At 44.5% G+C, this 27923-nt stretch overlaps 2 protein-coding genes across 10 annotated transcripts; one reads left to right on the forward strand and one right to left on the reverse strand.

The window, feature by feature from the left end:
• The first annotated feature begins 2530 nt into the window (after positions 1 to 2530).
• TMEM263 (transmembrane protein 263) lies at positions 2531 to 19089 on the forward strand. 6 transcript variants are annotated; one of them, XM_075075656.1, is made up of 6 exons: positions 2531 to 2663; positions 6211 to 6272; positions 7329 to 7443; positions 7849 to 7991; positions 11535 to 11604; positions 16375 to 19089. In XM_075075656.1, exons 5-6 carry the CDS (start codon positions 11541 to 11543, stop codon positions 16659 to 16661), a joined length of 351 nt encoding a protein of 116 aa, XP_074931757.1. In that variant the 5' UTR covers positions 2531 to 2663; positions 6211 to 6272; positions 7329 to 7443; positions 7849 to 7991; positions 11535 to 11540; the 3' UTR covers positions 16662 to 19089. The 6 variants fall into 6 exon arrangements, with proteins under 6 accessions (XP_074931757.1, XP_074931741.1, XP_074931766.1 ...); XM_075075640.1 differs by lacking the exon at positions 7849 to 7991; XM_075075665.1 differs by lacking the exon at positions 7849 to 7991 and having other exon boundaries at positions 2555 to 2663; positions 7332 to 7443.
• Positions 19090 to 20899: 1810 nt separating this feature from the next.
• Positions 20900 to 27382, reverse strand: MTERF2 (mitochondrial transcription termination factor 2). 4 transcript variants are annotated; one of them, XM_075075631.1, is made up of 2 exons: positions 27358 to 27382; positions 20900 to 23009 (listed from the first exon to the last, which is right to left on the reverse strand). In XM_075075631.1, the coding sequence occupies exon 2, from the start codon at positions 22993 to 22995 to the stop codon at positions 21802 to 21804; it is 1194 nt and encodes a 397-aa protein (XP_074931732.1). In that variant the 5' UTR covers positions 22996 to 23009; positions 27358 to 27382; the 3' UTR covers positions 20900 to 21801. The 4 variants fall into 4 exon arrangements, with proteins under 4 accessions (XP_074931732.1, XP_074931710.1, XP_074931714.1 ...); XM_075075609.1 differs by having other exon boundaries at positions 27286 to 27362; XM_075075613.1 differs by lacking the exon at positions 27358 to 27382 and adding an exon at positions 26788 to 27072.
• Positions 27383 to 27923: the final 541 nt, after the last annotated feature.

The raw sequence follows: 27923 nt of genomic DNA on the forward strand, positions 1-27923 counted from the left end.
AACCCTGGCTGCAGTTCCCCACAGCTACTGCAGCAGTAGAAGTAACCACAATCACAATAATGGAATACAAAATGTATATATTTTGACCTTACTTCAATTATTTTCTGCATCTGTAATCACAGTGCCTTCACAGACAAAAGCTAAAAACCTATAATCTAAATGAAGGAACCACTCCTCCACGGGGGAAGACTGAATGTTGTGTATTTTCCGTTTTAAAATTGTTAAGAAGGGGCTTATATGCTATTTCCAGTGAAAGAAGGTTAATCTCTCATAAAGACTAAATAATACTAAGGAAGTCTTTACTGAATATACCAACAGTAGACCATCCTTGAGACTATTTATGAAGGAAGCATTCAATGCGTGAAAAAATTATTAAATGAGAGCAAAACCAGTCACAATGACAACACTGCTGCAACCAAAACCTTTTCCTCAGCTTCAGTGTTGGTTTAGCAAAGTAACAGGGACGCCACTGATTTGCTTTCTGTTGATTGCAGAGATGTCAGCTTGAAGTTATTTCAGTTATTACACCTGCCAGTGAGACTCCGCTGCCAATGGCTGTGGTTTTACAAGGAAGTTGACTCCTTCCGTTTGCTCGGCAAAACACTTCACCAACCCAAGTCCTTCTGTGCCATCCTAAGTCTTTCAGAGTTTGAAAAAAAAAGGGATTTTAATCTCTGCAATGCCTTTAATTTTCAGTTACTAGGAGGCAAAACATTCTTCGATGCCTCATGCTGTAAAGTGTATGGGTGATTGCTTAACTCTATTACGGAGAAAACATTCGAGCAGCAACTCTTTCTTCTGCCACCAGAAACATGAAGCTACAGGCCTTGTATTTGAGGCAGAGCACCGCATGTAAAGAAAGCACTGTATACACCTGGGCCCTAGGGCAAGGGATGAATAGCAGCTATCAGAAAATCCCCTTATCTCAAAGACCAAAAAGATTTTAAGAGTGGCAGGTGTGGGCTGTTAGTACCACGGAGGTAAACACTGGATGAGCTTGGAGAGCCACCAACCTGTCCTCCCAGGTGGAAATCAAGATCCCAGAGGAGGAATCCTGTGTGCCTGTGTAGTATTTCCAAAGAACACGACTAATTCATGTACCCTGTGTGCCTTCCATGTCCTGAAAGATCCCAACACGTGCTCCTGATCAGTCACCGCCCTCAGTTCTCCTGCACTCCTGCTTTCACCCATTCACTGCCAAAGTAAAGAACATGGCCGTTATTCATTGAGTGGGTCAGCAACACCAGTCCCTGTTACCAGCAAACCCCTCCGAAGCCTGTACAGTGTTGCTCTGACGGGTCACACTGATGCTCTTGCAACTTTCCAGTGATATCTGACTAGATCTGCACATGATGAGGAGGACAGATCTCTCTCACGCTCATCTCACACCTGTGTAATGTCCCTCTGCAATAAGCCAGAGGTAAACTGCTGAAGCTGGGACTGATAAAGGGTCTGGAAAAGGCCTCTGTAGACAGGCATCTGTGGAAACAGGATGCTCCTTTGTATTTTCCACATAGGAGCCGAGTTCACACTTCAGACAAGAACTAATGATTTCGGATGAGTCCAGGAGAGATCATCCTCCATACATGCCTCTCCACAGAGAGGTGGGTGGAGCAGAAGGGTGGCAGTCAAGCACAAAGCCAGGCAGAGGAAGCGGAGGCAGTATTTTGCCTATGCAAATTTTTTAATCTTGTGAAGCATTTCATGGGGTACTTAGTATTCCTGTGCTGCTGAGAGTTGTTTCTAAACTCACATTCGAAGTACCTGGGACTTCCCTCTCTCCCTTGGCCATCCAACACTTCGTCATCTAACAAACTTGAAAGTCACTGTTCATCCCCAAAGGTCCTTAGAGATCCACGTGGGGAGGTCCCAAAGAAGGGGGTGAGGACCAAAAAATCTTGTCTTTCCCCAACTATCCATGTTGGTGTAGTTACCTAGAAAGACATCCTCTTAAGTCATCATGACAACTTTATTCCCTACATGTTGTGTGCAAGTAGCTCTCCTCAAGCCCGGTAACTGCTGGGATAACGGCTGCGATGTAAACGCTGCTTAATACAAATTGGCGGCCGCTGGCACCGCTCGTGGCTCCTCGCTCCTGGCCGCAGGAGCTCCTGCAGCCTGCCCTTTCTGCCCCCAGCACGGCCGGGGCGCCCCGAAGGCGCATCTCTTCACCCCGACCTCTCGGCCGAGGTGCTCCCCAAATGGGTGCCCCACGCCCAACTCCCGCAGCACCTCTGCCACCCACTTCCTCCCCTCCCCCGCCCTACCGCTACCCGGCATCTCCCCCCACCCCGGTGCCCCGGCCCCACAGCCAGGGAGGCCCCGCTCAGCGCAGCCGCGAGGGTCGGGCCGGGGCCTGCGCAGGCCCTCAGCGGCGGCCCGGTTCCCCGGAGGGCGGCCGGCAGGGACGTGCAGCGCCGGAGGAGGCGGCGGCAGCGGAACCCCGCGGCGGCCCGGAGCGGGGAGGGGCGGGGGCGGCGGCGCCTGCGCGCCCCCCGGCCGCCGAGGGGGCCGCGCCGGGCCGGGCGCTGGGGCGGGGTCTGCGGGCGCCGACGGGGCGGGCGGCGGCGGGCGCCACGTCGGCAGCGCGGAAAGGCGCAGGAGTAAAGTCTGCGGCGGAGCCGAGCTGAGCCTAGCCTAGCCTGGCTGAGCTGAGCGGAACGGTGAGTGGGGGCTGAGCGGCCGCTGCCGCCCCGGCCCCGCCGTGCCCCGCTCCGCCCTTAGCCGGGGGAGCCCGGCGGGCGGGCGGGCAGCCGCCGGAGCGCCCTTCCACCCTCCCTGCTTTTTCTCCCCGCGGAGGAAGAGAAACTTCGGGGGGAGGAGGCGGGAGGGGACCCGGCGGAGCCGCCGGCGGGAGGCGGGCCCGGGGAAGCGGGGCCGCTGCCGCCACCTGCCCCCGCCGCGCCGGCGGCCCGGGGCGGGCGCAGCTCGCTCGCCTTTGTGCTTCCTGCCGCGGCACCGGGGGGCGTGAGGGAGGGAGGGAGGCCGGGTTCGGCGGTAGCGGCTCCGCCGCGGCCTTGGCTGCCACGTCAGTGCCGCCTCCCTGCGCTGAGGTGCCCGGCGGTGCCCGCGGCCGGCCTGGCCCGGCGGGGGAGGCGGGCTGGGGTCGCGGCCGGGCCGCCTCCCGAGCTCCGCTGGGGAGGCAGGTAGCTGCCGGGGGACGGCGGGAGCTTGGGCCGCCCTGCGAGGGGGGTGTGGGGCCTTGGCGGGCCGGGTCGGCGCCCCCTTGGGTGCGGGATCGGGACTGGGCTCAGGGGCGGCCGCCGCGTCCCGCCGCTGCTGCCCTCCCAGGGCCCGGCGCCGCCTGCCCGCCCGGGAGGGCGGCTGAGGGAGCTGTGCTCGCCTCGGCCTCGCTCCTGGCCGGACTTGTTCCCCCCGTGACCTGCTCCCTGCCAGGAGCAGCTTTGTTTCGGGTTTTCTCTTTTTCTTCTAAAACTTCGCTGTTCTCTGATGTTTCTTGTAGCAGCGTGCTCTTTATTTCATCCATTTCTCTCAAGCCCAGCTTGATGGAGCAGAATCTGGACCAGTTTTTTTGTAAGCTATTTGGGAGCAGCTTAGCTTTCAGCATTCACCTAGCCCAGGCGTTGATCTGGTGTGGCCTGAAAATAAATCCAAGTTATTTTAGCTGTGCAGCTGGTTCTGGCCATTGTGCGAAGCTCACAGACTGCCTCTGCGGATGCGATTAAATGCTTCCTTCTGCTCATTTAACCAGGCTGAAAACAAGAACCCTGAGTCAGGATGTCACCCTGTAAGGAAGATAAAGTGCACGTAGCTTGCTTCAGTGTGCCCAGAGCATTGCTTTGGGCAGCATGTCTCTGTATCAGTGAAAGGGTACGCACAAGATAAGCTTAATTCAGTACACAAATACTGGTCTGTATGCACGTCAGTTTTAAGACCGTGCAGTAAATACTACCCAGACTTTTTTTTTTTTTAAAGCTTTCTTTTAATCTGTGGTTACACATTCAGTAGAATTGCTGCTGCTTCCTCAGTGTAGAAATGGACTGTGTTGCAAAAGCACAAACAGAAGGGTGGTTGTCGTCCGGCAAGTGAACGTGTCTGAATGTCTGACAGGAGCCAACAAACAGGTGGTGGGGGCTAGGCAAAATGTTCATTATTTCATTAGCAGGGGAGGCAAGGAAGTTCAGCAGCTGCTTTATCGCTCTGGCTGTTAGGCACTGTTGGGTTTTGTCTTTGTATGTCTCCTGGAAAAGGAGGGCTGAGGCGCATGTGGAGCTCAAATGTTGGGAAAGGTTAGAAGAAATGTGGAAGGCTCTGCTTTGGAAAGCTGAGCTAGCAGGAGGCGGAGGCTGACAGGACTGGTAAAATTGGGTAAGTCCTTGGGATTTCTGAAGCTGTGCCCTATGCCTTACTGGAATTTACCATTTAATTTCTAGAAACCAGTTTTGGAGGACTGAAAAAAAGGAATGCGGGTTCTGCCACCTTTAACTTGGTATCTTGTGAACCCCTGCTTCAGAGAAAATTTGGTTGCCAACATCAGATGATCCATAGAGGCTCTTTTGCAGCCTAATCTGCACTTTAGGTGAGGGGGTCGGAGAAATGCTGGATTCTGTTATAGGCAGGTACGATGCTGTAATGTCCTGGACAGAGGTAGGGTGTTTGGGGGGTGGTTTTTTTGGTTGTTTTTGTTGTTTGTTTGTTTTTCCAGGAGATATGCTTCCTTTTGCCTTTAATTGTGGTGTGTGTGTGTGTTTGGTTTTTAATACAGATAAATTGCATTACCTTGCCAGCTCTGTGCTGAACCCTGCATGCTGTGAGCCTGTTGTTTATATTTCTTGTGGCAGACTTGGTATCTTTTTGGGGTGGGTTGTAGCTATCCTGATACAGGTTTAAAAGTAAGCCGTGGTTCACACCTGGAAACTTCTGATCAAGTTGCTGTAGTCTTTCCCTGAAAACTGTGGTTTTTTTCTCTGAAGCGGTCATGCTCACTTCCAAGCCGATCCTCCTTTGTATATACATCTGAATTTTGAAACTTGGCTTTTAAACAGAAGGCTTGTTGAAATGTCAGCTATGCTCTTGGTTTTTAGCTATACACTTTCTACATGCCTGGATTTGTTTTTTCAGTGCTGTTAGCATCGACTCAACTGTTGCCCTTGCATTAACTAACTGAAAAATGCATTTTCATATCGCCTGTGCTCTGAGGGTTAGTCTGAGAGAGCTAACAGCACTGAGCGCTCTTAGTCCTAATGCGTTACAAGCCCCAGTCCAAGGCATAAAGCAGGGAAGCTAATAGTCGGGGGTCACTTGTGCAGCTTGAAGCAGTACCCTGAAGAGCAGCCGTGGGTGGGATTACCTTTTTGGCTTTGTGCTTATTTCCTTGTTTAATTTGGATACTAGAGCACTGTTACTCTTTCCAAAATGTATTTCTTAAAGTATCATCCCTAAAAATATTTTTTAATAATGTGAAAGACATTAGGTTCATTTTGAAATCTGCTGCAGCTGCGGAAAGAGGGGAAGGAGATCCATGCACGTGGCAAGGGTTGTGGTGTTTTCCGTCAGCTCCGTAGCCAAGCTTTCTAACTGCATAGCTGGTGGTCAGAAGGAAGATAATTTTTTCGTGGTGAACTAAGACGAGGCGATTGGTTTGTTTGCCATTCTGTCAGGTGAATAGTTCCAGCACTGTCTTCTGCTGCTGCTGCAGCCTTCTGGAGCAGGGTTATGCTGCCAACTGAAATTGGCCCAATCCTCGGGCAGTTTTGTTGCTGCCCGCAAATATCTGAGTAGTGGCATTGAAACAAGCCAGTTTTTACTGGCTGCTGCTTGGTCCAGGTTTGCTGGGCTGAAACAGTGGGGCTTTTTGTCTGCAAAGTCAGAAAGACATTAAGAGCATCACCTGAAGCTCAGGAAGTTGCACACACATCTGTAATGGTTAGAGTCCACTCCTCAATGGAAGACGAAAATTTTACACAAATTGCTGTCCAAGAACTGCAGACCCGTTAAGGAGAGGTTGTGTCTTAATGTTGATTACCACGCTTTGTTGTAATCCTCATGATAGCATATGGAGCAAGTAAAATGACTTCCTTTCACCAGAACACAGATTCCTTCTGTGTTCTTGGGCAGATGAATCTCAAAGGCTTTTGGCATTTTAAGGCCATGCCGAGTGTGCTTCTCCCCTGCCGTGGGGCTTTGTATTTATGATTCCCGCCATACTCCAATGGCAAGGATGTACTTAACCTTCTGCTTTTCTCATAGGTGTATGCAGAATACTTTTGTGGAAACAGCTAACTGGATATCTTCACGAAGGAATATATTTGGTGAGAAAGTTTTGTTTTAATCAGCTTTGATGTTAATGTACGTGTGGCTGTACCTCCAGAGCTTCCTAGCACTTTCATCCAGGGTCCTGTAACAGTGTTGATGTTATAAACAGCTCTTGAATGAAAAATCCTCTTCTAAACCACTGCTTTCTTTACAACTGTGTAAAACTCTGAAGCTTCTTATATAGTCTTATATATTCTTATATAGATGATATGATGATAATCTTTTAACCCAATTGAGAGAGTGACTTCCTTTTTTCTTTTTTTATTTTTAGTATGAAGGTTGATGCATATTTTAATGTGTTGTTAAAAAAGACGAGAAGTTATCCCTTGTCTCTTGAGTGACTAGCACCCTCATAAGTGCACAGGAAAAAAAAACCCAGGAGGTAGTTTACATGTGTCCCTGTTTGAAATATCTTTTAAGATCTGGGTCTACTTCCACTAATTAACACAAGAAAATATAAAGCTTATGTATTCATCTGCACAGATGAAGGAGAGCAGAGGGTGCCACTGATATGCTAGATGTCTGCTTCATGAATGTCGAGAAGAGTTTTGCCAGGCCTCATAGAGATCCCACCTCATTGCATATGGTGTTTTAATGCAGATGTTAAATGATGCTGGAGGCTTTTCCCCAGTGACACAAGACACCATGAATTTGGTATCACAGGATGAAAATGCCAAAGAAAGATCTATCTGCTTGCTTGCTTTATCCCCTTCTTTTTTTGGCCAGTCTTAGCATACTTTGAAGAAGATTCTGAAAAACCTATCAGAAAAGTTCCAGAGTTCAGGCTTCTGATAAATCTTTGCCTTGTTGCGTGCCCTTCCAATACTGGTAATAATTGTGACTAATGATTCAGAGCACAGGGGACTTTGAATCTGCAGCTTCCAACTTAAGTTTCCAAAGTTCCTTAATCAGTACTGTGTCTGAATGGCCCAGTCTCTGCACAAAAGTCTTATCCTTGCACCTCCAGATTGGTGCCCTCAGTGTTAGCTGAGTTCTAATCTCTATTGGGTCTCACAAATTTTGCTTTCTTCTTTGTGGGGACACACCTTCAGCAGGGAGGGTGAAGAGGAGCCTCCCTTAGGATACACTACGGTCTGGTGACCAGGGGACTGCTGCGACGTGGGACATAGGAGCTTGGATCTTGTTAGACGAAGGAGGTGTTGAACTGTGAGTGCTTTCACCTTAATGGTATTACGTAAAAGACAGTGTTTTCTGCTTTTCTGACTCTGCTTTTTGAAGAAAAATATTATATTCATCCCCTCTTCATCTGGATGAAGTCATCTGCCACCAAACAGTAATTCCAGGCCTTTGACCTCCAGTCAATAGAAATACTCACCTTAAATATCTGGAGGGGAGCCAGGTTTACACTCCTGTGCATAGTATTTCCTGTTGGCCAGATTTTAGCCAGGTTTAGCCCACAAGATTTTGGATCACTTTTCAGAGGCTCTTAAGACTCCTGATGTGTTAAATTGGCTACAAGGGTGCATGATGCGGGCTGTAACCTAGATATCTTAAAAGTGTCTGCTTAAGTCCTTTGTTGGATCTTCGTCTTGTTTCTCTGATTCACTGGAGAGCTTCTACAGAAAAAACAGAAGGACTTGAAGTGTGCTTTGTGAGGTTCCTTGTGTACGAAATACCCTTCTGAGTCAAGCTGGGAGCCTTTCCTGACAGCGATGTGATTCTGTTCTAACTCGCAATGATGCAGTAGGAGAACAGTGAGTAAAAACTAGCACAAACTGGTTAGTCACGTCTCTTGGAGCATCCCTGGAGTGCTTCCAGGCACCTGTAGAACCACACGTCCTCCATTAATCTTCAGCTTTCTGATCTGCAGACCCCTGAATGCTCCCTTCTGTGTAGAACAAATTCATTCTTACCAGAAATGACTCACTTTCCCTTAGCTGCTCTCCTCAGGCCTGTGTAGTGCTCCCTTGGCTTCTGGGGTCTGATAGCAGCAGGTTACTGGTGCCTGAGCTTTAGGAGATAGACCACTGTGGTCTGTGCAGTTGTAAGAAAGTAAGTATTTCTGTGGTTTAGAAGGAGTTTTAAGTGTGTTAAATCATTGCATGTGAGTGATATATTGTGTAATATTTCTGTAATATTAAAAGTAGCTGTGGTCAAGAATTACATAACCTTGAGGTTCTGGGGATAGTAGCAGGGGAGGGAGTATCTAATCTTGTCGCTGTGTTTTTATGTAGTGCTGCATTTTCTTTTTTACACTTCTGGGTTTTTTTTTTTCAAATACTTTATCACCAAACTCTGCTGTGAAACTCCCCTGCCAATATATTGCTTTGCTCATTTAGCTTTGCAGGAGCTGCAAGCAAATCTGACAGCGGCCCAGCCTAGATTATGGAGAATTATTAAGGCGTCTTTTCCCCATGCTACCTCTTTGCCAGTCTTACTCTGATTCTTTCCTTTGGACAGGTTTTGTCATCATTAAATACTTGTATGATGCCTAGCGCAATAGAGCCTTGGCACTTCAGTGGGGCTGTATCCGCTGTCACTGCTGCGGGGTCTAATACCTTCCTAACAGTAGAAAATATTAAAACTTGTGTGGAGCCTTGTGACACTTTCTAGAGTTCTGCCATGTTCAAAACCGGTAACTTATTTCTACTCCTCTCTGAACTTGTTGATAATCCCTGATAGTATTTTATCTTTCCTTATAAGATTAAATAACTTCTCTGAGCCTTTCATGAGGGATTGTTGACAGAAACGTTTTGGAACCTCAAACAAGCAATTGCATCTGGGTTTCTTTTGAGGGTTACATGCAGGCTAGATACAAATGTATTAGCAGAGGTAGTTCTTTACAAAAATTAATTTATCTCTGGCTTAATTAATTTGTGCTTCCCTTGAGTCTGCTTTAAAACTCTTTTGGTTGCTTTTTATTCCTTTGTTTGAAGTAAGGCTTGCTAGGTGGTTATGATTTTTTTTTAAGGACCTCCCCTCATGCAACAAAAACCCCTCCTTTCAAATTCCTGATACAGTAATCATCTTAACGAACAAAATGGCCACATGTTAAATAGAAACAGTTACTTCAGCTTTGTACAGATGTTTTGATAAAATGTCAGGCCTGTCGTTTTCTTACAGGGCCTGCCTTCTCTTTCTTACAGTACTTGATATTTTTGTTTCAGGTTGGAAAAAAGCAACAACCTACATTTAACCTCACACAGCGAGGATGAAATTTCTTCCAGCTTCCATTAGATGAATGTAAAGAAATTGCCTATTATCTGAGTCTAATCCTTTCTCAGAACCTGGTCACCCTCAGTTGCTCCCTGTGTTCAGTCGGGCTTGGCCCCCCCCCCCCCCCCCCTTGACTTACTGACCTGTGACTAAATAGAAGAATGAGGCATTATATAACTGATACTTTTTCAAATTGCCTCTTAGCCCTCATGCGTTTAGTCTTCAATCCTGATGTGTTGCTACTCACTCTCCTATCTCTTAGCTTCCACGTTTGCGTTTCTGGCTTTTGAGAGGCACTTGTTCAGCCATCCTGGTAGCAGGGTTTTTCTGCTTGCTTTCCTGTTCAGCTTCTTGTGTAAAGGCACTCGTGTTTTCAGTCGTGACCTGAAGTACGTAAGTACCCTTAGTGCTGATTGTGAGGACTCTTTAATATTCAATTTAGGCTTGCTTAGCATCCAAAGATCTATCATTTAGTGTGTGGGTGCCGGTTTTTACTGTGATGTTTTGACTTTGTAATTATACTGTGAGGGTTTTAGCTGTTGTTTTCTAGGTGAGTCTTCCCACCCTCAAGTTCTGCTTCTGCCTCCTCATTCCTTCTTCAGATCCCAGCCACTGTTTTCTCACTCTGAGGAGGTATGGAGACATCTGGGCATGGCAAGAGAGGCTGGAATTATTTTTATGGTGATTGGTGACTCCCAGAAGAAATTAAATTACTTAAAGGCTTCTGTATATGTGCAGGGAGATGGGAACTAAGAGGCCACTGGCAAGTAGAAGGATGCTTGGTGGTATAATGCGACTTGTTTTCCTTTCACCTCGGTGCCTGCTGAGGAGGGAAGGCAGGATTGGCAGGAGGGCTCAGGGGAGGAGGCAGGACTTAACACCACGGCGCGCTTTGGTGGGGAGGGAAAGCAGGAGAGAAGCCTGGACTTACATATTGCTTTTGCCTCCAAAGGCAAAATGTAGTAAGCAGAGCTGCTGACTTGAGCTTTCTGCTCTGCTTCCCCTCAATTTCAGGGACTGCTGTTCTAGAAGTGCTCTAGGAAACAGCTTTTTCAGAAATTCAGAAAGAATTGGCTGAGAGACTTGGGTTTGTTCAGCCTGGAGAAGAGAAGGCTGAGGGGGGGATCTTATCAATACCTATAAATATCTAAAGGGCGGGTATCAGAATGATGGGACTGGACTCTTCAGTGGTGCCCAATGACAGAACAAGGGGCAACGGGCACAAATTGGAACACAGGAAGTTCCAGCTAAACATGAGAAAGAACTTCTTCCCTGTGAGGGTGACAGAGCAGGGGCACAGGCTGCCCAGGGAGGTTGTGGAGTCTCCTTCCCTGGAGACATTCAAAACCTGCCTAGATGCGTTCCTGTGCCCCCTGCTCTGGGTGTCCCTGCTCAAGCAGGGGGGATGAATGAGATTATCTCGAGAGGTCCCTTCCAACCCCTACCATTCTGTTACAAAAAAAGAAAAATTTCTGAAGTGTTTTCATTGGAAAGTTTGTGTAGAGTTAAAAGCCTAGTTCTGCTGCTATCACCACCCTGTGTATGCCAGACTGCTACAAGATAAATGGATTGTTTTCATTACAATTCTTCCATCTTGTTTTCATGGCATTTATTCAAATGCTGCTGAAAGGACTTTCAACTACTGCTTTCCAGGTACTAACAGAGCTTACAGGCATGCTGCTGTTTTTTCTAGTGCCCACCACCTCTGTGATCACTAGGCTTTTCTCTTTTAGTCCATAAACATAAGCTGTTGTACAGCAGTGGCTTGTATTATTTTCATATTGGTTTTCTTCATGCTTGCTTTTTAGGTGTGAGATGCACTTGGGGTGGAGCAGCAGCTCTCACCAAGCCTGCTGACCTGGTGGAGGGCTCCTTTTTCATGTATTGGGTCTGGGTGAAGAACACAAAAGCACAGACCAATAATAAAAAGAGCTGTAGTTTGGCAGGAGCTGCTGGCTTATGTAGTAATGAAGAAGCTCCTTTTCTGTGGAACTTAAATGATGTTAATTTTGGATTCATGGATTATGTTTATGCTTTGCCAGAAAAGATGTATAGCATATGTGAATTTCTTTTTTTTTTAGGCAATAATGAACCAAACAGACAAAAATCAACAGGAAGTCCCATCATACCTTCATGATGAACCACCAGAAGGTATGTATTGGTTTTCATAATATGAGGTAAATTCATAAAAATTCATCAGAAGTTCAGTTCTCTCAAGAAAAAAAACAAAACAGGGATGTGCAAATTGAACATTTCCATTTGCATAACTCAGTAAACAACTGTACTGATAAATAATAGAGAAGATGGGCAGATACTGCAGGACATAATTTGGAGATTAGTTTCCAGAGATGTGAATTGGTCCAGTGGGTATTTAATTCTGCTGTTCATTATGTGAGATGGAGGGAGCCCAGCTTCACTTCTGGACACCTTGCTGAGTTCACGGTGCTTGTGACTTTTAAACAAGATGTGCTTAAAAATATACAGAATTTTATTACTACTTTTGGAGACCCTTTTCAGTGATACAATTAACTGTGGCTCTAACTGTTGACTTAATCTCATGGTTTCATAAAAACAAACATACACTTCATTAATGCAGTGGCATCTTGGTCTCCCTGAACCAAATGAATCTTAAACTGGTTATTAGATCTGCAGAGGAAATGCAGTTGCAAATGAGCAGAGTTACCTTCCGGGCTGTGGAACAGCAGAACTGTACGGAGTCCCGTTTGCATAATGTGACTGGAAGCATGCTAGGTCAAAAGGCATTCTTGGCACATAGATTGTCTGTGTTCTGTCTTCTCTTGCTTTAAGACCAATGTGTTGGATGTAGAGGCCTGAGAGTCCCAATTCTGCTCATTTCATTGCTCCTCTATTTGTAACAGCCCTTTAAAGCTCGGTTTGTTGGTTTGGGTTTGGTTTTGGGTTTGGTTTTTTTTTTCTTGGCTTTTGTGTGGTATGTAACTGAACAATTTACTTCACTTGAGCAACAGTATTATCCACTGACTGTAGCAGAAGGGGTTGAAGTGGAATAGCTCACTCTATTCTTAACTGTTAGGCAGGAAACACAAGTATAAGATGATGAGAGGAAAAGGAGAAATAGATTTTCCTGGCACAGTGGTTCTCTACTACACTTGAATTTGTTACAGTATCATAGTGTGAGGACAAAAATTTTTCTCTTTAAGCTCTTATGGGGTTGTCAAGATCCCAGAAGCATTTCTGAAAGAAAATGCCAGGTTGGAAACTATGCCCTAATGTGTGTTATCTTCAAGTCTAATTTTCAAGGTGCCTCTTTTTTTCCCCTTAAAGGTTGAATTGTGTTTTAGACTTGTTAAACCTCACATATAGAAAGTGAACGGTGGCCTGACTGGTAAGCTCAAACAATTCTTTCTTGAGGAACAGTGAAACAAGTGGGTGTTTTTTGTCTTCCTGGAATATTCAGTAAGTCACCCAGATTCAAAGCATAACAGCAGAGTCTGATCATCACTAGGTGTTGAAAGGGTTTATTTAAAATTTTTGAGCAGTTGAGACTTATTTTCTGCTGCACAGTATCTTTCAGTATGACAGTAACCAGTTTGAATATGAAGCCTAAATAGATGGAGGAAGCTGGTGTAGTTAGAGGGAGGTGAATGAAACACAGCTTGTCATCATGGACACTCCATCCTTGAAGAGGCTTTTTCCTTTTGACTCTGTTTCACGTGCAGTCTTCAAGCCGTATGAGTTTAGTTAAAATGTTGGAATACCCTTGAAGAACATCCCTGGTTTAATGTCATGCAAGACCTTCATGTGTGATACGCTTTACTGTCATAAAAAGATGGCCAAATGTGGATGGAAGGCTACCAGTTCAATGTTGGCAAGAAGATCATGTCTCTGAACAGGCTGCCAAAAAAAAATCCTTAGAGGAAGGGCTCAATTCCAAAACCAATTTGCAGTTTTTCTTAAAGCTATAAATAGTTCCAGTTTGTCCAAATCACACTTGACAAGCTTGGTGCCCAAAGGCTTTAAAGAAATACATATGTAGAAGAAGTTTTTGTGCTCGTGCTGTCTGTGAGTAGTGCTATTCTAATGCTTTATTTTCTGCTTTGCAAGTGGCGCCAACCTTTGCAACCTACATTCATTCAAACTGTTGTTTACTGTTGAATTCCTTTCAGCAGGAAGCTGGCTGCAAGGTAGCATGGTAGAGCCAAGCCCTGAACAGGGAACTTGTGTCATTTTCTCCCTAGATTTAGGAATGATCTGGTTTGCCTTTTTTCCCCCGTACTGGTTAGAAAGAGGCAGACCAGGAATGCGTGTCCTAGAATAGAAATCAACCGGCAATAAAAACTCTTTGCAGCTGTGGGCATTTACTAGATCTAACGGACAATGCAAACAGGAATGTAATGGGAATGGGTCGTGTCAACCATTGCCAGAAGTTATTAATACCCCAAGTCACAGTCAGTATTTACACTTGCGAAACAGAGTAGATGTTGTCAAAGGACTGACTGCGTGAAGTAATGTGAAGAAAAGTGTGTCATGATTACTTTTGTTAGCTTCTCTTGGGTTTTCTTTGTTTGCTGTGTTGAGTCCTTCCTTGCTAATATCAGGTCTGATTTACTGAAATCAGCTCTTAAAATTCAATGTGATAGACTTTAGTCCCATCCACCCTGATGATGGTGATCTACTTAGGTGGAAGTGAAGCTCTTTCTGACCAAATTTTTTACCAGGTGTGTAAGTCTGGTCACAAGAACCCTCTAATGAATAATACCTAGACAGTGGATTTTATACCAGGCTCTGAATACTCCTGAATGTGATTTCTTTAAAGGCTTTCTGTATATAAGTGGAAATTGTGATCTCTGTGTGCTTGTGATGGCGGTGCATTTTTTGCTGGAGGTGCCCAGGTTGAAAGCTACTGGCCTAGAATGAACCAGCAAGGGTATTACTTCACTTTAAGTGAAAGGCTTTTATTTATGTTTCTGGTTTCCATGACCCTTCCTGTTATCTATATCAATCTCTTTAGTAAGAGAGACTAGTGGAAGCTGGAAGCATTTTTAGTATTTCTTGCTCCCATGAGCTGTCCTGTTCTTCTGAATGGGAGTTGTCAGCAGTCGGAGCACTGGAAGCAGAGCCCTGTTCTGCTGGTTCTCCTAAGGCACGTCACAGTGCAGAGTGAATGTGTTGACAGGGGCTGGATATTGGTCTCTGCTGGATCTAGATCAGATTTTTCTTTCCCCCTGCTTCTCTAGACTAACTGGCCTCCTCCAAGCATGTTCTTCCTGCTGCTGGCTCCCTCACATATTTATTTCATGTTTGTTTTTTCCCTAGCACTGTCCAGTGTGGTTCCACTTGGTCTTTTCTTAGTTCCCCCTGTTCTTTTTCCCAAATGAAGGGAAACAAGTATGTTAAATGCATTCTATTATCTACGGGTAGCTAGAAAATACAAACAACTGTGGAACTCTTACCCTGCTTCTGTTGACTGGCTGTCTCTTGCCATGGTGCTCTCTGAAACTTTTCTAAGAAGTGTTTGGGTTTGGAGAGGAATTGACAAGACAGGAGTTGAAAAAATGCTCAGCTGCACAACATGGTTATGAAGACCAGAGATTTCTCACCAAAGGTTCACATTGAAAATACCTTGCAGACAAACACGTGTCAGGACTGCCGGTTTATAGGTGCAGTGGGTGGTATTTTCTTGTTTCCTTAAATACAACATTAATATACTGTTTCACCTTCCTGTTTTTTCTTTTAAGATTAGATGATGCTTATACAGTAGTGGGGTGTGGAGTTGTCTTAATTCCCCTTGGAGGCAAGGTGCGTGTATCTCTTTAGGATTTTGAAACCTACATTTAGACTTCCAACAGTTTAGTATTACTTTGTATTTCTAAGTGGCTAATTCTGTGAGCCTTTCTGTTAATCTTTGAAGCTATGTAATTGTACCATAAATATGGACTAGGAATTGACTTATACAGCACGTAGCAAGAAACTGAACAAAGTGTAGATTAAACATAACATTAAAATGAAAAAAACCCACCATATTTACGTGGTTGATAACCTGCAGAAAACCTATGGTTTTGGGTTTGTGCGTCATATCGGGACTTTTGCAGGGAGCCTGTAAGTCTTGCTATTGTTAATGCCTTTGGGCACTACTTTTGGTACTTAATGAGCTTATTTGGCCATTGGACTTCTTTTATCCCCCTTCCCTTCTTTTTGGAAGAAAACTAAATTTGAGTACATGATGAAGAAAGGAAGTGATCCAATGAGTGTTGGCATCAGTTTTGTCCTTCTCACTCTTCTGATTACTCTCTTGTTTGTAACCCTCTTTCCCGACCCCTGCACACAACCCATGTAAACACATCTTCAAAACAGTAATTACTAAGGAAAGAAACAACTTCATCTTGAGGTGAGCTCTTTTCAAAGAACAGCTGTTTTTTTTGTTTTTAAATAAATCTTTGGCTCTGTTTCTCCAGGAAACTTTTTTCAGCCCTTCCTTAGAGGTTTGAACAGCAAGGTAGTGCTTCTGCTTTTGGGGCCCCCCCTCTCTGAGAGTTAACTCTTAATATTAGGATGGGGGAACAGGAGGGTGTGTCATCGTCCTCTCCCCCCTACATTAATAAAGGCCTTGAGACCTTCCAGAGTCTGGGAAGGTGGTGGTGCACACAGACTGAAGACAAAAGTTTATCCTGTAAGACTGTCTGGGGGCTTTATAGCTGGTACTTGTAGGCATAGTATTGACCTGTGTTTTAGAAAACGGCACTGAGGTGTGTCTCAGCGCGGCAAAGTATCTTCTTGTTTGGAGCTATGATGGTGTGTGAGCATCCGAGAAGAGTAACCTGCAAGGTAAGTAGGTGCAATGGCTGTTGGGCTACAAAAGGAAATAGTTCCAAATAAATTCTCTTTTGAAAAATGCTTTGGTCATAGCGGTGTGATTGATCTGCTCGTTGTTTCCTCCCTTAGGTTCATTAAAAGACCACCCGCAGCAGCAGCCTGGCATGCTTTCCCGTGTGACCGGTGGCCTCTTCAGCGTCACAAAGGGAGCTGTTGGCGCCACAATTGGGGGCGTTGCTTGGATTGGAGGAAAGAGCTTGGAAATTACCAAAACAGCGGTCACATCTGTGCCTTCAATGGGAGTGGGGCTAGTCAAAGGAGGTGTTTCTGCTGTGGCCGGAGGTGTTACAGCTGTAGGATCTGCTGTTGCAAGTAAAGTGCCTTTAACAGGAAAGAAAAAGGACAAGTCTGACTAAAACCAAAACTGAGACATGCTTGATTCTCCAGAATATTTCATCTGTGGCATTAAAATCTGCTAAGATTTGGACCATGAGAAGCCATGTGTCTTAGACACTTTATCTTCTAAAGAGCTGTGCAAGTAACTCGATTTCATCTGAAAAGGACGGAAGAAGCTTGGCTAGCACAGAGTATGAAGATTTATTAGAGCCTAGATTGAAGCTTTGTATCTGGTGAAATGTTACACTTGATAACCATAGAAGTGAGTAAGTGTATTTGAAGGGATAATACATATTTGAATATTCACTTACTGTAAGTCTTTTGCAGTTTTGGACTAAAATGTGAACACAAACTTGGTAATCTCTGCCGTACCATCAACGTGACGAGATGCCATTTACTGTTCTCAGTGGTTTCCATGTCCTTCTCCGAAGGATCCTTCAGCTGTGTAATGGTGTCGTTGGACATACCCACATGGTTTCGGTTATGAAACTGTGCTTGCAGGCAGCCTGTAAACTATCGGTGACTGTGTTGTGCCAGTGCGGACTGGAGCAGACAGAACTGGAGGTGTGCAGAAATTGGAAATGCGAGTGGGAGATAGAAGCCAGGAAGTTTGACAATGTGGTAGAAGGGATCGTAAAGAGTAAACTAACTTAATGCCTTATTAGAGAAAAAAAAATGCCTTTTACTAGGTGAAGCTGTGTGAAGAACTGTCCTGTCGTGTCAGTGCAGTTCACAGAATGAGCTTTAGACTCTCTTTACGAATCCTGATATCTGAAATCTTGTCAATTTTTACTGAAAACAAGATTGCTCCATCTCAGGGGTATTTAACAATACGCATCTATCTCCTGCTGGTGAAAACCTGCCTCTAATAAACTTCTTGTAGACACTAGAAAGAATGAGGGCTTAACGGGAACTGGGCTGATGTTTGTGGTCATCTAGCACAACTGCCTGACTTGAGATTCCTTTGCGTAGTTGGAAACCACTGAAGAACTAGCAAAGCTGTTGGCTCAACATTATGATGTGCCAGGTTAGCTTCTTGCTCTGTTCAAGCAAATGCAAGGAATTTTTCACTACGTCTTTATCTCGTACTTGGCATTTTGATTTTTGAGTAAAATGCAGTACTTTTTATTTAAAATAAACCAAAAAAGGTAGATGAGGCCTTAAAAAGAAAAAAAATACCATCAGAGTAAATTGTATACTGACAGATTTCAAATGTTACCACACCACAAATGGGAACAGCTCTAGGTCCTCTGCAGCGTGAGGCAAAATGCACTTGTAACAACACAGCGCGAGGTTGCCTTAAACTAGAGGCTGTTAGAGTTTTGGTTGTGGGTGGGGGTGTGTGTGTACTGACTCTCCAAATAAGTAACCTCTTTGGAAGCCCGCGGAAGGTGGCTGTGAATGTCGTGTATGCAGTATTTTCTAAAACTCGTGTTCCTACAGAGAACTTCTAAGCATGGAAGTTACTTTTTCAGTGGCAATGGTTGTACAAGAAGGATAGATAGGGAGACTTTTTAGAAATTAAAAAAAAAAAAATCAAAACATATCACTTGTCTAAAACTGAAGTCCTGTATTCATGGGTGTTGAAAGTATACTACATGTAAATTATGGTACAGTAGTCACCCAGTCTCTCTGAGCCATTGGTACTTCAACTGCACTCTGGACAAACTTTATCTGATATCAATAATTGTATATGTTGGTAGTATGGTATTTTTAAGTAGGGATTTGGGGTGGTGGGGAGAGCAAAAACCCAACAAATAGCATCACCTGCTCTTTTTGTTAGATGCACCAGCTGCTTAGTTGCAATCTGCTGTAAGGGTGTGATGAGGTAAGTTTATGCAATAAATGGAAGACTTATAACTGTTTTTTTTTTATAGTCAAAAGCTAATCGCATAGAATATAGTGTAGTTTAAGGATACCAGTTAGCTCTAGAAATGAGCTGGCTTAGGTATCGGAGGCAATCTAGCTGCAGCAAATAACTCAGTGTGGTCTGCTCCCCTGCAGTTCCCAAAGTAGGCATATCCCCAGAGCGCTACCGCTGAACCTGTCACCTCTTCAGAGCATAGTGGTATTTGTGACACTGAACCAAACCCTTCCTAATCGTTTTCTGAAAACACAAATGCTGAACTGGCCATACACGGTTTTTTATGACATTCTCTAATTTTTACTATGAAACTTGCTGCAAAACAAATGTGGTCTGAGATAAGCAATGTTAGAACTGTAAGAGCTGCCAACACTTCATTATGTTTTGTTCTTTACATACCCTGTAGTTACTACTTCTGAATCTTGTAACTGAAACACTTTAACATGGCGTATGGTTTTAGTTTTCGAAGAGCTTTGTCCTATATCCTGCATATTTTCCATTCACTTACAAAACTTGCTTCGTCTTAAACGTGTTCTGATTCTGTCCTGACACTTGTGAAACATTAAATGATGCTGTTTCTGACATTTGAAAGCTTCCTTAGTTAATTTGTGGAGAAGGGCATATGTAGGTGCAGTGTCATGCCCCAGACTGTCTGCATCTTAGTGCCAAACCAGCTCTTAACAAAGACCATAACTTCCCTGTGTAGGCTGCGCGTAGTCACAACACAAAATTCCTTATACTGGACATTCCCCACCCCCAGGAACTGAGGCTTGGGGGATACCTGTGAGCCAAAATGAATATGGAACTGAAAATTTCAGGGGGAGTCAGGTTGTTCATGTGTTTTGGGGTTGTATTTGTGGTGGTTTCTATTTTACTCTTCTTTTCCCAGTCCCCGTTTTAAAAAAGGAAACGCTTATGAAGACCACTTGTATGCCTGACTGCTCACTCTGTAATGCAAGGCTGGTCTGCAGGCTTTTATGTGCCAGGCTAGAACGGCACAAACTGGTTCACTTTCACAGTGAGTAACAGCAAAAGACGAGGAAGCAGATTTCAGCAATGCAACGTTTCAGTAGTTGAGAGCTTCCCGGAGGTTTTATTAAAAATTAGTTCTGTGAAGAAGAGAGAAGCGGGTCCCAGGTGTAGAGCTATGAATGAAGGATTGAATGAATTTCGGTCTGCTGGTAGAGGAAAAAAGGAGTCTTTTTGCTTATGCTTCTGTTTTGGAAGGGGAGGAGGAGAAATTGAAACATTCAGAATGGAAAATGAGCTTTTGATAACTCAGGCTGTGACTCAATTCAGGAAATGTCACTTTCCCATTTTGTCCATTGCCACTGGAAATACTGTAAGTGGTGGGAATAAGCTGCTCTCAGGAGCTTTAAAAACAGATACCTGTAGAAACGCAGGAACTAAGCTTTCAGGGAAAACACTGTGCTGTGTCTTGGTTTCCTTTTCATCCTAAACCACCAATTGGCTCTGGTTTGGCATTACAGCTTGTGTTATGAATAGCTTCAGAGAGCTGAAATGCCCCCTTGTGTCTGAGGGGAAGGATGCTTTTGAATTCAGAATAATACTGCGGTCTGCTTAATAGCTGAGCACTGAAGGACAGTCAGAAAGTGACGCAGGCAAGTTCCTCTGAATTTTTAATATGGCTATCTTCCCAGTTTCCTCTTAAAAAAACAGTAATGTGCTTTGAAGAGTCAGCAAAGACATGGCTTAGTAGCACAGCCTGGCTTTTATCATGCTGGTGACATGTGCCCCTTCTTGAATTCTCGCCACTGTCACGCGTGCACCTAAAGAGCAATGTTTACCCCCCACAACTTGCTGTCACGACCATGCTCGCCTGCATGGTGGCGAGTTTAAGACCTTCAGCTGTTGAGATCCTGGCACTGCTCTAACCAGATGTTTCTAGCTCTTTCCAAGCTTGCAGTGGATAACGTGACAGGCTGTATAAAATCATCATCTTGCAGCCTGCCTTCTAAACAGGAATTCTGTACCAGCTTCCTCGGCAATTTAAAACTTCTCTTTAAGAAAAAGAACCCTGGACTTGCTGTCAAAATGTCTGTTAAAAATTACCTTGAAGGATGGCCTGGAGTGAGGGGGGTGTGTAACTGGTTTTTCTCCTGCTGTCAAGAGGGAATGTGTATGGAATAGTTGCTTAGGAAAGTCTGAGAAATAAAATCAGTGATGATCCTAATTCTATTAAGATGATCGTCAGTGACGCTACTATTTTATATTATCATTCACAGTGCCCATCCATGAGAATAAATAAAATCCCCTGAGAACTTAAACACTGTCAGATAGTTACTATTTTGAAAGCCAGCACTTGTCAACAATTACCATACGGTGATATCTGAGAAGCAATGTCACCCATATATTTAGAAACTGTGGCAGCTGTTTGCAAATCTGGTAGTCATTTTTAATCACCAGTGGTTTACAGACTAGGGTTTTGTTACACCTAATATAAAAGCATGACTTTTTCCTTTCTCCTACAACTGTTTGAGACTCACTTGAGTCTTTCCGTAACCTTTTTCTCTCCCAGAGCCATGCTAGAAAAGAAGAAATGGAGAACTAGACGATAGTAATAACTGTATTTCCTCCTGCCCCAAGCCTTTTGCAGAAGGAGCAAATTTTGAAGTCTCAGAAATGTAAAGGAGGTTTTCTTGTAGTTTCCTTGCGTTATGGTTTGTACACAAACATACCAGGGCCTCACTGTAGCAGCCACTAAATAAAAATCGCTGTGTCCTGCCCCTGTTCTCAGGCTGCACTCTGGCTAGGCTCCCCTATCCAAGAAGTCAAGCCTGCAGGTCAGGATCCGGGGGTTAGAGCAGCTACTTACTGCAGCAATAAGGAACGGAGCACCAAAAGTCAGGGAACCGGTGGGCTGATGAACACTGCTGGAAAAAATAGCCCTCCTTTCATCTTTCTCAGATAAAGATTGTGCTAATCACTACCACAGGCTCGACTGTGCAGTGACGGAGCTGGAAATCCAAAGCGGTTAATGCCCTGTTAGATAAGGAAATGTAACAGAACCAAAAGAACATGCGTGGTTCTCCCTGGGGAAAAAAGGCAACCTTTATCATAACCAGGTTCTGAGGTGTTACTTGAAAGCATTAGAAAGCCTCAATTATATAACAAAGTTGTGGCTAAGACCCACTCCAGGACAAAGTACAGTAAGACTGCAGTCTACATTGTAAGACTACAATCTGGTTAAGATTACTTGTTTCGGCTCTTCTCAAAGAACCAATAATTTCTCCTTGATAAGTTTCTTTTACGTAATTTAAAGGACAGCATTCAAATCAATCTTCAATGTTTATAGGAGCAACAGGATTAAAAATTGGTCTCTCCTTCTTTGATTGTATCTTACCATAATTGACTTCAAAATCTTTCTTAGTACCACTCAAGGTTTCTAGAGTTCCACTCTTGATATCATATCCCAAAGCAGAGAGTTTTTTAATTCGGTACTGAACAATTTGCGTTGTCAACTCCAGCACCATCGGTGTCTCTCTAATCTGCGCCACAGAAATTCCTTCCTTCAGTAGTCCTTCAAGTCTTTCTTCCAAAACAGGAACAGAATAGTAGAGAAGGGCTGGGCATTTCAGCACGAGCTGTTTTAGTTCTTGATCGCTGCACTTAAAGACACTTTTGGAAAAAAGCATGCTCTTCTGCATAGTCATAGAAGTAAGTTGAAAAATGAAACCTTTAAGTTTGGACAGCAGCTGTAGAACTTCATGGTCAGTGAACTCATTCTTCTGCAGAAATTCCAAGTTCTCCTGGATTGTGGTGGAGGTGTTTAATAAAATAAATGGATTTTGGCTCAATAGCTTCAGTATCCAGATCTTCATATTTGCATCAGAACCTCCTAAACTTAAATAATTTCTTTGTAATGTTTCTATCACGTTTCTGTTTTTCTCAACAGGATTATAGAAAATAGTGGGTGCGCTTGTCAAGAACCTGGTGATTATATTATTCTTCAGTCCTAACTCTTGAAAAAATAGTATATTTGCCTTCTGGTTCTCATGATATTCAGTAGTAAAAAAAGACTCTGGAAATTGCTGTATTAATTTAATTAACAGTTTTTCATTCTGGCAAACTAATTGCCATAGAGCTCTTTGAGAGTTTATCTCTGCAGGGGGATGCAGAATTGCCTCTGGGCAGCGTTCTAAAATGTTGGCTACAGCGGTCGCATCTGCTCCCATTTCCTGTAAGATGCCTGCAATTTCTTTAACATAGGCCACATCCTGGAGAAGGACCCATTCCTTCAGTCTGCGTATTTTCTTAACGTCAACTGACAGTTTGTAGAGATTCTCAACGGTTTTTTTATTTTCCTCTCTTGATGTTGTATCAGTTGTGTAAGTGGAATGTTTTGGGAAGCTTCCGTTTGCTACTTCAGTCCATACTGATGAAAAATTCAATCCCGGGTTACAGGACTGAGATCTTGCCAACAGAAAAGTAAATACATCTTTTGCACTGTGAGCAACTCCCCTCAACATCGTGAAATTCAGCCCTATGGAAAGAGAACATATTTAGGGCTCAAGTTAATGTTCGGAGACAATGATATTTAGGCCCAGCTGGCATAAGAAATTACTCTCAACAGTGGTTTCTGTTATTCAGATAACATAAATTCAGCTTTCATGTGGAAGCAGGGGGAAAAAAATAACTTTTGAAAGGGTAATGTTCTGACGGATGCCTCACTGAAACATGCAATGCAACAGCCCTGACATGGGGGCAGCGCTCTGTCCATAGAAATGTTTGCGGTCATACAAGAGCCAAACTGTCAGCCATTTCCTGCAGCTAACATTGTTATTACAGTACAGCTCACTCACACTATACTAGAAAAATGTTTCATGCAATTTAATTTGACAGTAATTCTACCAAATTAATTTAAAAAAAAAAGAGGCAGCTTAAATGCCATCTTAACCCATCTGAATGTATTTGCTTCTCAAGCATTGTTTGGAGGGTGACTTGTTCCTTCATCTGTCAGAGACCCACCCTGGTACTCCTTCAGCAGCAGTTCGTGAGCTAACTGCATTCTGAAATCATTGTTATAATTACAGATAAAATAATTTAAACCTTTACGTATGTGTTTTTCACTAGCTGAGTCTGTTAGTTGGGTTCTGAATAAGCACGCTGGTATTTTGGGGGAGGATGCAAGTAACCCGTAGCATCTTCAGGCCTTCACTGCCTCTTCCAGTACCTACTTTGCTAGAGCCGCCCTTTGCGCTGATGCCTTATTTCTGTCTCTAGGCTGCTTCTGTCATCACCAGTCACCCCCAGCACGCGGAGTCCTCCCGCACCCCATGGAACCAGTGCACGGCGGCACTGGGATCCACACAGCAAGCGCAGGGTGGTTGTGGGTAACCCCATAACCCACCTTTGCTCGACCTGACTGCCAGGTATCCCCAACAGCACATGCTCTGCCACCTGCTCTGCAACGGCCAGAGGAGCTGCAGCAGTCAAACAAAGATATCATTGAGTGTATCTTTAACTTCCTAGGTAGTGTTTTCGTAACGACTGTTTGGAAGCATAGAGCGTGAAAGGGAGAATCACTGGACTGTGAAATACTGGCACAAATTGCTGCTGCTGCTGGTAATGTGCATAAAGCTGCTCAAATTGAGAATGAGGAAAAAAATACAATTTGTGCATTTGACAATTCTATTCATACAGTCACTCTCACCTCTCCCAAAGTATAGAATGCTTCAAAAAGTACCTGTGCGAGCATTAAGTTAAATTATTTTTAGTTTGTTGGTGGTTTTTTTTTAGGAGAGAAAAGACTGTTATGATCATGCAGTCTAACCTCCTACATAACAGACCGAGAAGCCTGTTGCAGGAACAGCTATACGAGACCCCTGGAATCTTCTTTATAGTCCATCTTCTAAGAAAATGCATGGTTTGTTTAGGTAAGTGGTAGAGCCTCTATCTAGTTGCCAGGTAAGGTTAAATATTTTCCCGTGGTAAAATACTTTATCTCAGGAAAGTGTATCTTTAAGTTGATGTTTTCCAGCTTCTAAAAGCTGAACTCTTTTTATGTCACTACATCATATACTGACAGAATAAGACCTAATTTCCTATATGCATGCTTATGTTATTAACAGATGCTGTAATAACACTACCTTGTTTTTTAGGATTATTTCAAATCTCTGAGGCAAAATCTGATTGCCTAATGAAGCTGCTTGTGTCATAACCCCAAGGCTAATGATTTTATCTTCATAAACTCTGTGACTTGAGAAATGCTGTCCGGCAAGCCTCAGTACAGAACAAGCGATTTTTCCCAACAGCCCTGTAAGTGTAGGTACATCTCAGACTTGTCGTGCGCTGGCCTTTCCATGGCCTGAAAAAGCGATCATTTCACGGGGACTGCATGCTAAAGCCTCTCCTCCACAGAGTGTGACACAACCGCCTGTGTCTGAGTACTCTTGAGTAGCTCTACTGAATTTAGGGGGTCCAGTCAGAGTAAGTAAATTTCTGAAAGATCAGGGCTTTCTTCATTAATGCTTCAGCTCAGCTGGAAACTGCCAGCAAAACGAACTATAGTTAAAATTGTTTGGGATGTCAGATGATACTTCCAAAGAACGAACTGGAAAAATAACTAACCATGACTTTTAGTTCAATATGTAATCCTGCTGTTAAACAACACTGCCTTGTGAGTAACGCAGTCATTTAAAATACAGTTATATAATCTACTATAGAGCTTTTAAAAAAATTGATTTAGTAAATTGTGCTCTTCCAAGATCTGACATGGAACTGATCGTTATGTTCCCTTAAGAGAAGCTCTATGTTGTCTGAAAGTGTTTGACATCATAGTAAATTTTTTTCCTGTAGTTAGCGAGGATCATGCATGCAGAAATACAGAATTCTCTAAAAGGAAGGAAAACTTTATTTGCTAAACCACGTTTGACTGGAGTACTTGGGAGCCCTTGTGAAGCACTAAGCAAAATATAACATGCAAAATAAGATTAATGCATTTTAACGTCATGGTGTTCTACAGAAATGGAGAAGATGATTAGGAGTTATTATCTGCTGTATTTCAGAGTCCACAGCTGAGAGTATTGCATTTGCAGGGCATGTAGCCTATTCTAAGAGTTCAGAGTTCTCTTAAGCTCATGCTGGGCTACAGCTCTAATACGCAGGACCCTGCTGTAACTTTTCATGTACTCATATTGCTGTGGGGATTGTAAATCAATTGAGAGATTAAGAATTAGATGAGATGTTTGCTCTCACTGCCAGCAGCACCCTCTTATCACCAGGTGTCATAACACCCGTAAGGACATTAGTTCACTAACTAATGTCTACCTGCAAGTTACCAGTGGTCCTGCTTGCTAGCACACTCGCAGTGACCTATGTCTACAGAGAAAAGGGGTATTAAAAATTTTGTTATTTAATGAGACGCCTATGTCTATCTTCTATAGGAAATAGGATCAACTGGCTGGTTCATCCCCCATTTCATGCAGAAATTCTGAATTTCTAAATGTGTATTTTAAGACTCAGATCTCACTTTTTGAAAATGAGTAAAACCAACCTCATGCTTGCTCATGTTGTATTTTTCACAAAATCTTTCACTAAAGAGAGCAACAGTCAGACTCCCACTGTATGCTGGTCACTACCATTCTCATTACAGCGAACTGTAGCCAGGTCTTAGCAGGCTGTAGAGAATTAAATGCAACTGCTAAATGCCTAGATTGAACTTTGAATTAACCAGGAAGAGTAGGTATCTACCCAGAAGAAAGCAGTGTAGATAGGATCTGAATAGCTTGTGAAGAAATCGAGCGGTAATAGGTGGCGTTTTGTAGACTAATGCATAGCAGAGTAAGCATTCACGCTTCTGCACTTGGAAAATGAATCTCTGGTTCTGCACTGCTAGTGGAAACAAAGTAAAGAAGGGTTACAAAATTACACTAGACCAACATAAAGCTTTCTAGAAAAAAATACAGAGTATCCTAGGCCAATCCAGGTTGGAAGGGACGTCGAGAGGTCAAAGTGGGGTCAGCTATGGGAAAAGACCAGCCTGCTTTATCTCGTCAGGTCCTTCACACCTCCATGGATGGCGCCAGCCCAGAGGGGCTGGGCTGCCAGCTCTGCTGCTTGACCATCCTCATGGGGAAAGGGCCTTTCCTTATGTCTAGGAAAGGAAACACATTTTTAAAAAAAAAAAAAAAGCTTAAGGGAGCCTAGCACTATTTAAGCCAAAGGCCATCAAGTCGTGCTTTTCATACAGAGAAAACGGAAAGCTAGCAAGCTATCACCACCCGGTTGCATAAGCCTGGACCTATTAGGCGGGAACCTACCCGCACCCCGTTCTCTCTCCCTTTGGGCTCGGCTTCGGCGTGGGGGGCAGGACGGCAGCCGAGGGCGGGAGGCCCGGCAGGGCTCTCACCGGCCAGCGCCGCCGCCGCCGGTTTCTGCCCCTATTGCCGACGTCACGCGGCAGGGACGTCACGTCACCCGCGGCCTACAGCGAGGACTCGCGCCCAAGGGTTTCCTTCCCAGCCACGCATCATTTAAAAACCCCACGCAGCTTCTCCCTCCGCTTATCTTCAGGCCGTCGTCATTGTTACGACGCGGCCGCATCTGTCGTCAAAGCAGGGGAGGCCAACCGTAACGTCAGCCGGCCGGCTAATGGCGACGTCCCCGGCCGAGGACCGCGCCGAGGCTTCCCTCGCCGGCCGGGTCGCCGCTGAGGCGCCCGCCATTTCCTGGGCCCGGGCCCCGGGCCCGGCCCCGCGACCGGCATGAGGCGGCCGCACCCGGCGGGAACCGGCCCGCCCCCCCCCGGCCCGCCTGACCTGCCTCGCCGCCGCGCCGGGCCCTACCACCGCTGCCGCCCGGGGGGTAGGAGGAGGAGGACGAGGATGTACCATGAGGCGGCCACGGCGGGGAGGGGAGGGCGGCAGCGAAGTGCGGGTATGACGTCAGAGTTTGCCGTTCGCGAGGGCTTTACCATCATCCTACCTTGCTAAAATAGGCTTTGTTACCATTAGAAATAGTTAAAGGTCGTTGGATTTAAACAGCTTTCAAGAGACAATTAGTGTAGTGAATAAAAAACCAACACTTTGAGAATCAATAATTTCAAAGTATTACAATAGCAAAGAAATTAGCATTTTAAAATTAAGCTACCTGAGTGCTTGTGTTCTGATGGGAAGCAGGTGATGCCATGCATTCGGTAAGGGAAATGGTCTGTTCCAGATGTTTACCCAGAATTGAAGTTGAAGTAACCGTGCTAGTGAGGCCTCATGTCCCGTACGGCACAGTGGTCACCATACGGACCACCCAGGAGTCAAAGCCCCGGGGCGCCCAACACCAAACATGTTAATCTCTGCAAAGATGCTCCTACTCTTTTTGAAAGCAGCACCCTAAAAAAATCTCTTTAGGGTCACATCTGGATGAGAGGCAACATGGATGTGATGCTGCGGGGCTTGGCTTA

The sequence above is a fragment of the Phalacrocorax aristotelis genome, chromosome 1, assembly GCF_949628215.1.
Source record: "Phalacrocorax aristotelis chromosome 1, bGulAri2.1, whole genome shotgun sequence".
Taxonomy (NCBI): Eukaryota; Metazoa; Chordata; class Aves; order Suliformes; family Phalacrocoracidae; genus Phalacrocorax; species Phalacrocorax aristotelis.

Excerpts from the sequence above, each read along its gene's own strand:
- MTERF2 (XM_075075631.1), bottom strand. The coding sequence starts at position 22,995 with ATGTTGAGGGGAGTTGCTCACAGTGCAAAAGATGTATTTACTTTTCTG.
- TMEM263 (XM_075075656.1), top strand. The coding sequence starts at position 11,541 with ATGAACCAAACAGACAAAAATCAACAGGAAGTCCCATCATACCTTCAT. Across the intron at positions 11,605-16,374 it reads TCATGATGAACCACCAGAAG|GTTCATTAAAAGACCACCCG; the intron begins GTATGTATTGGT and ends TTCCTCCCTTAG.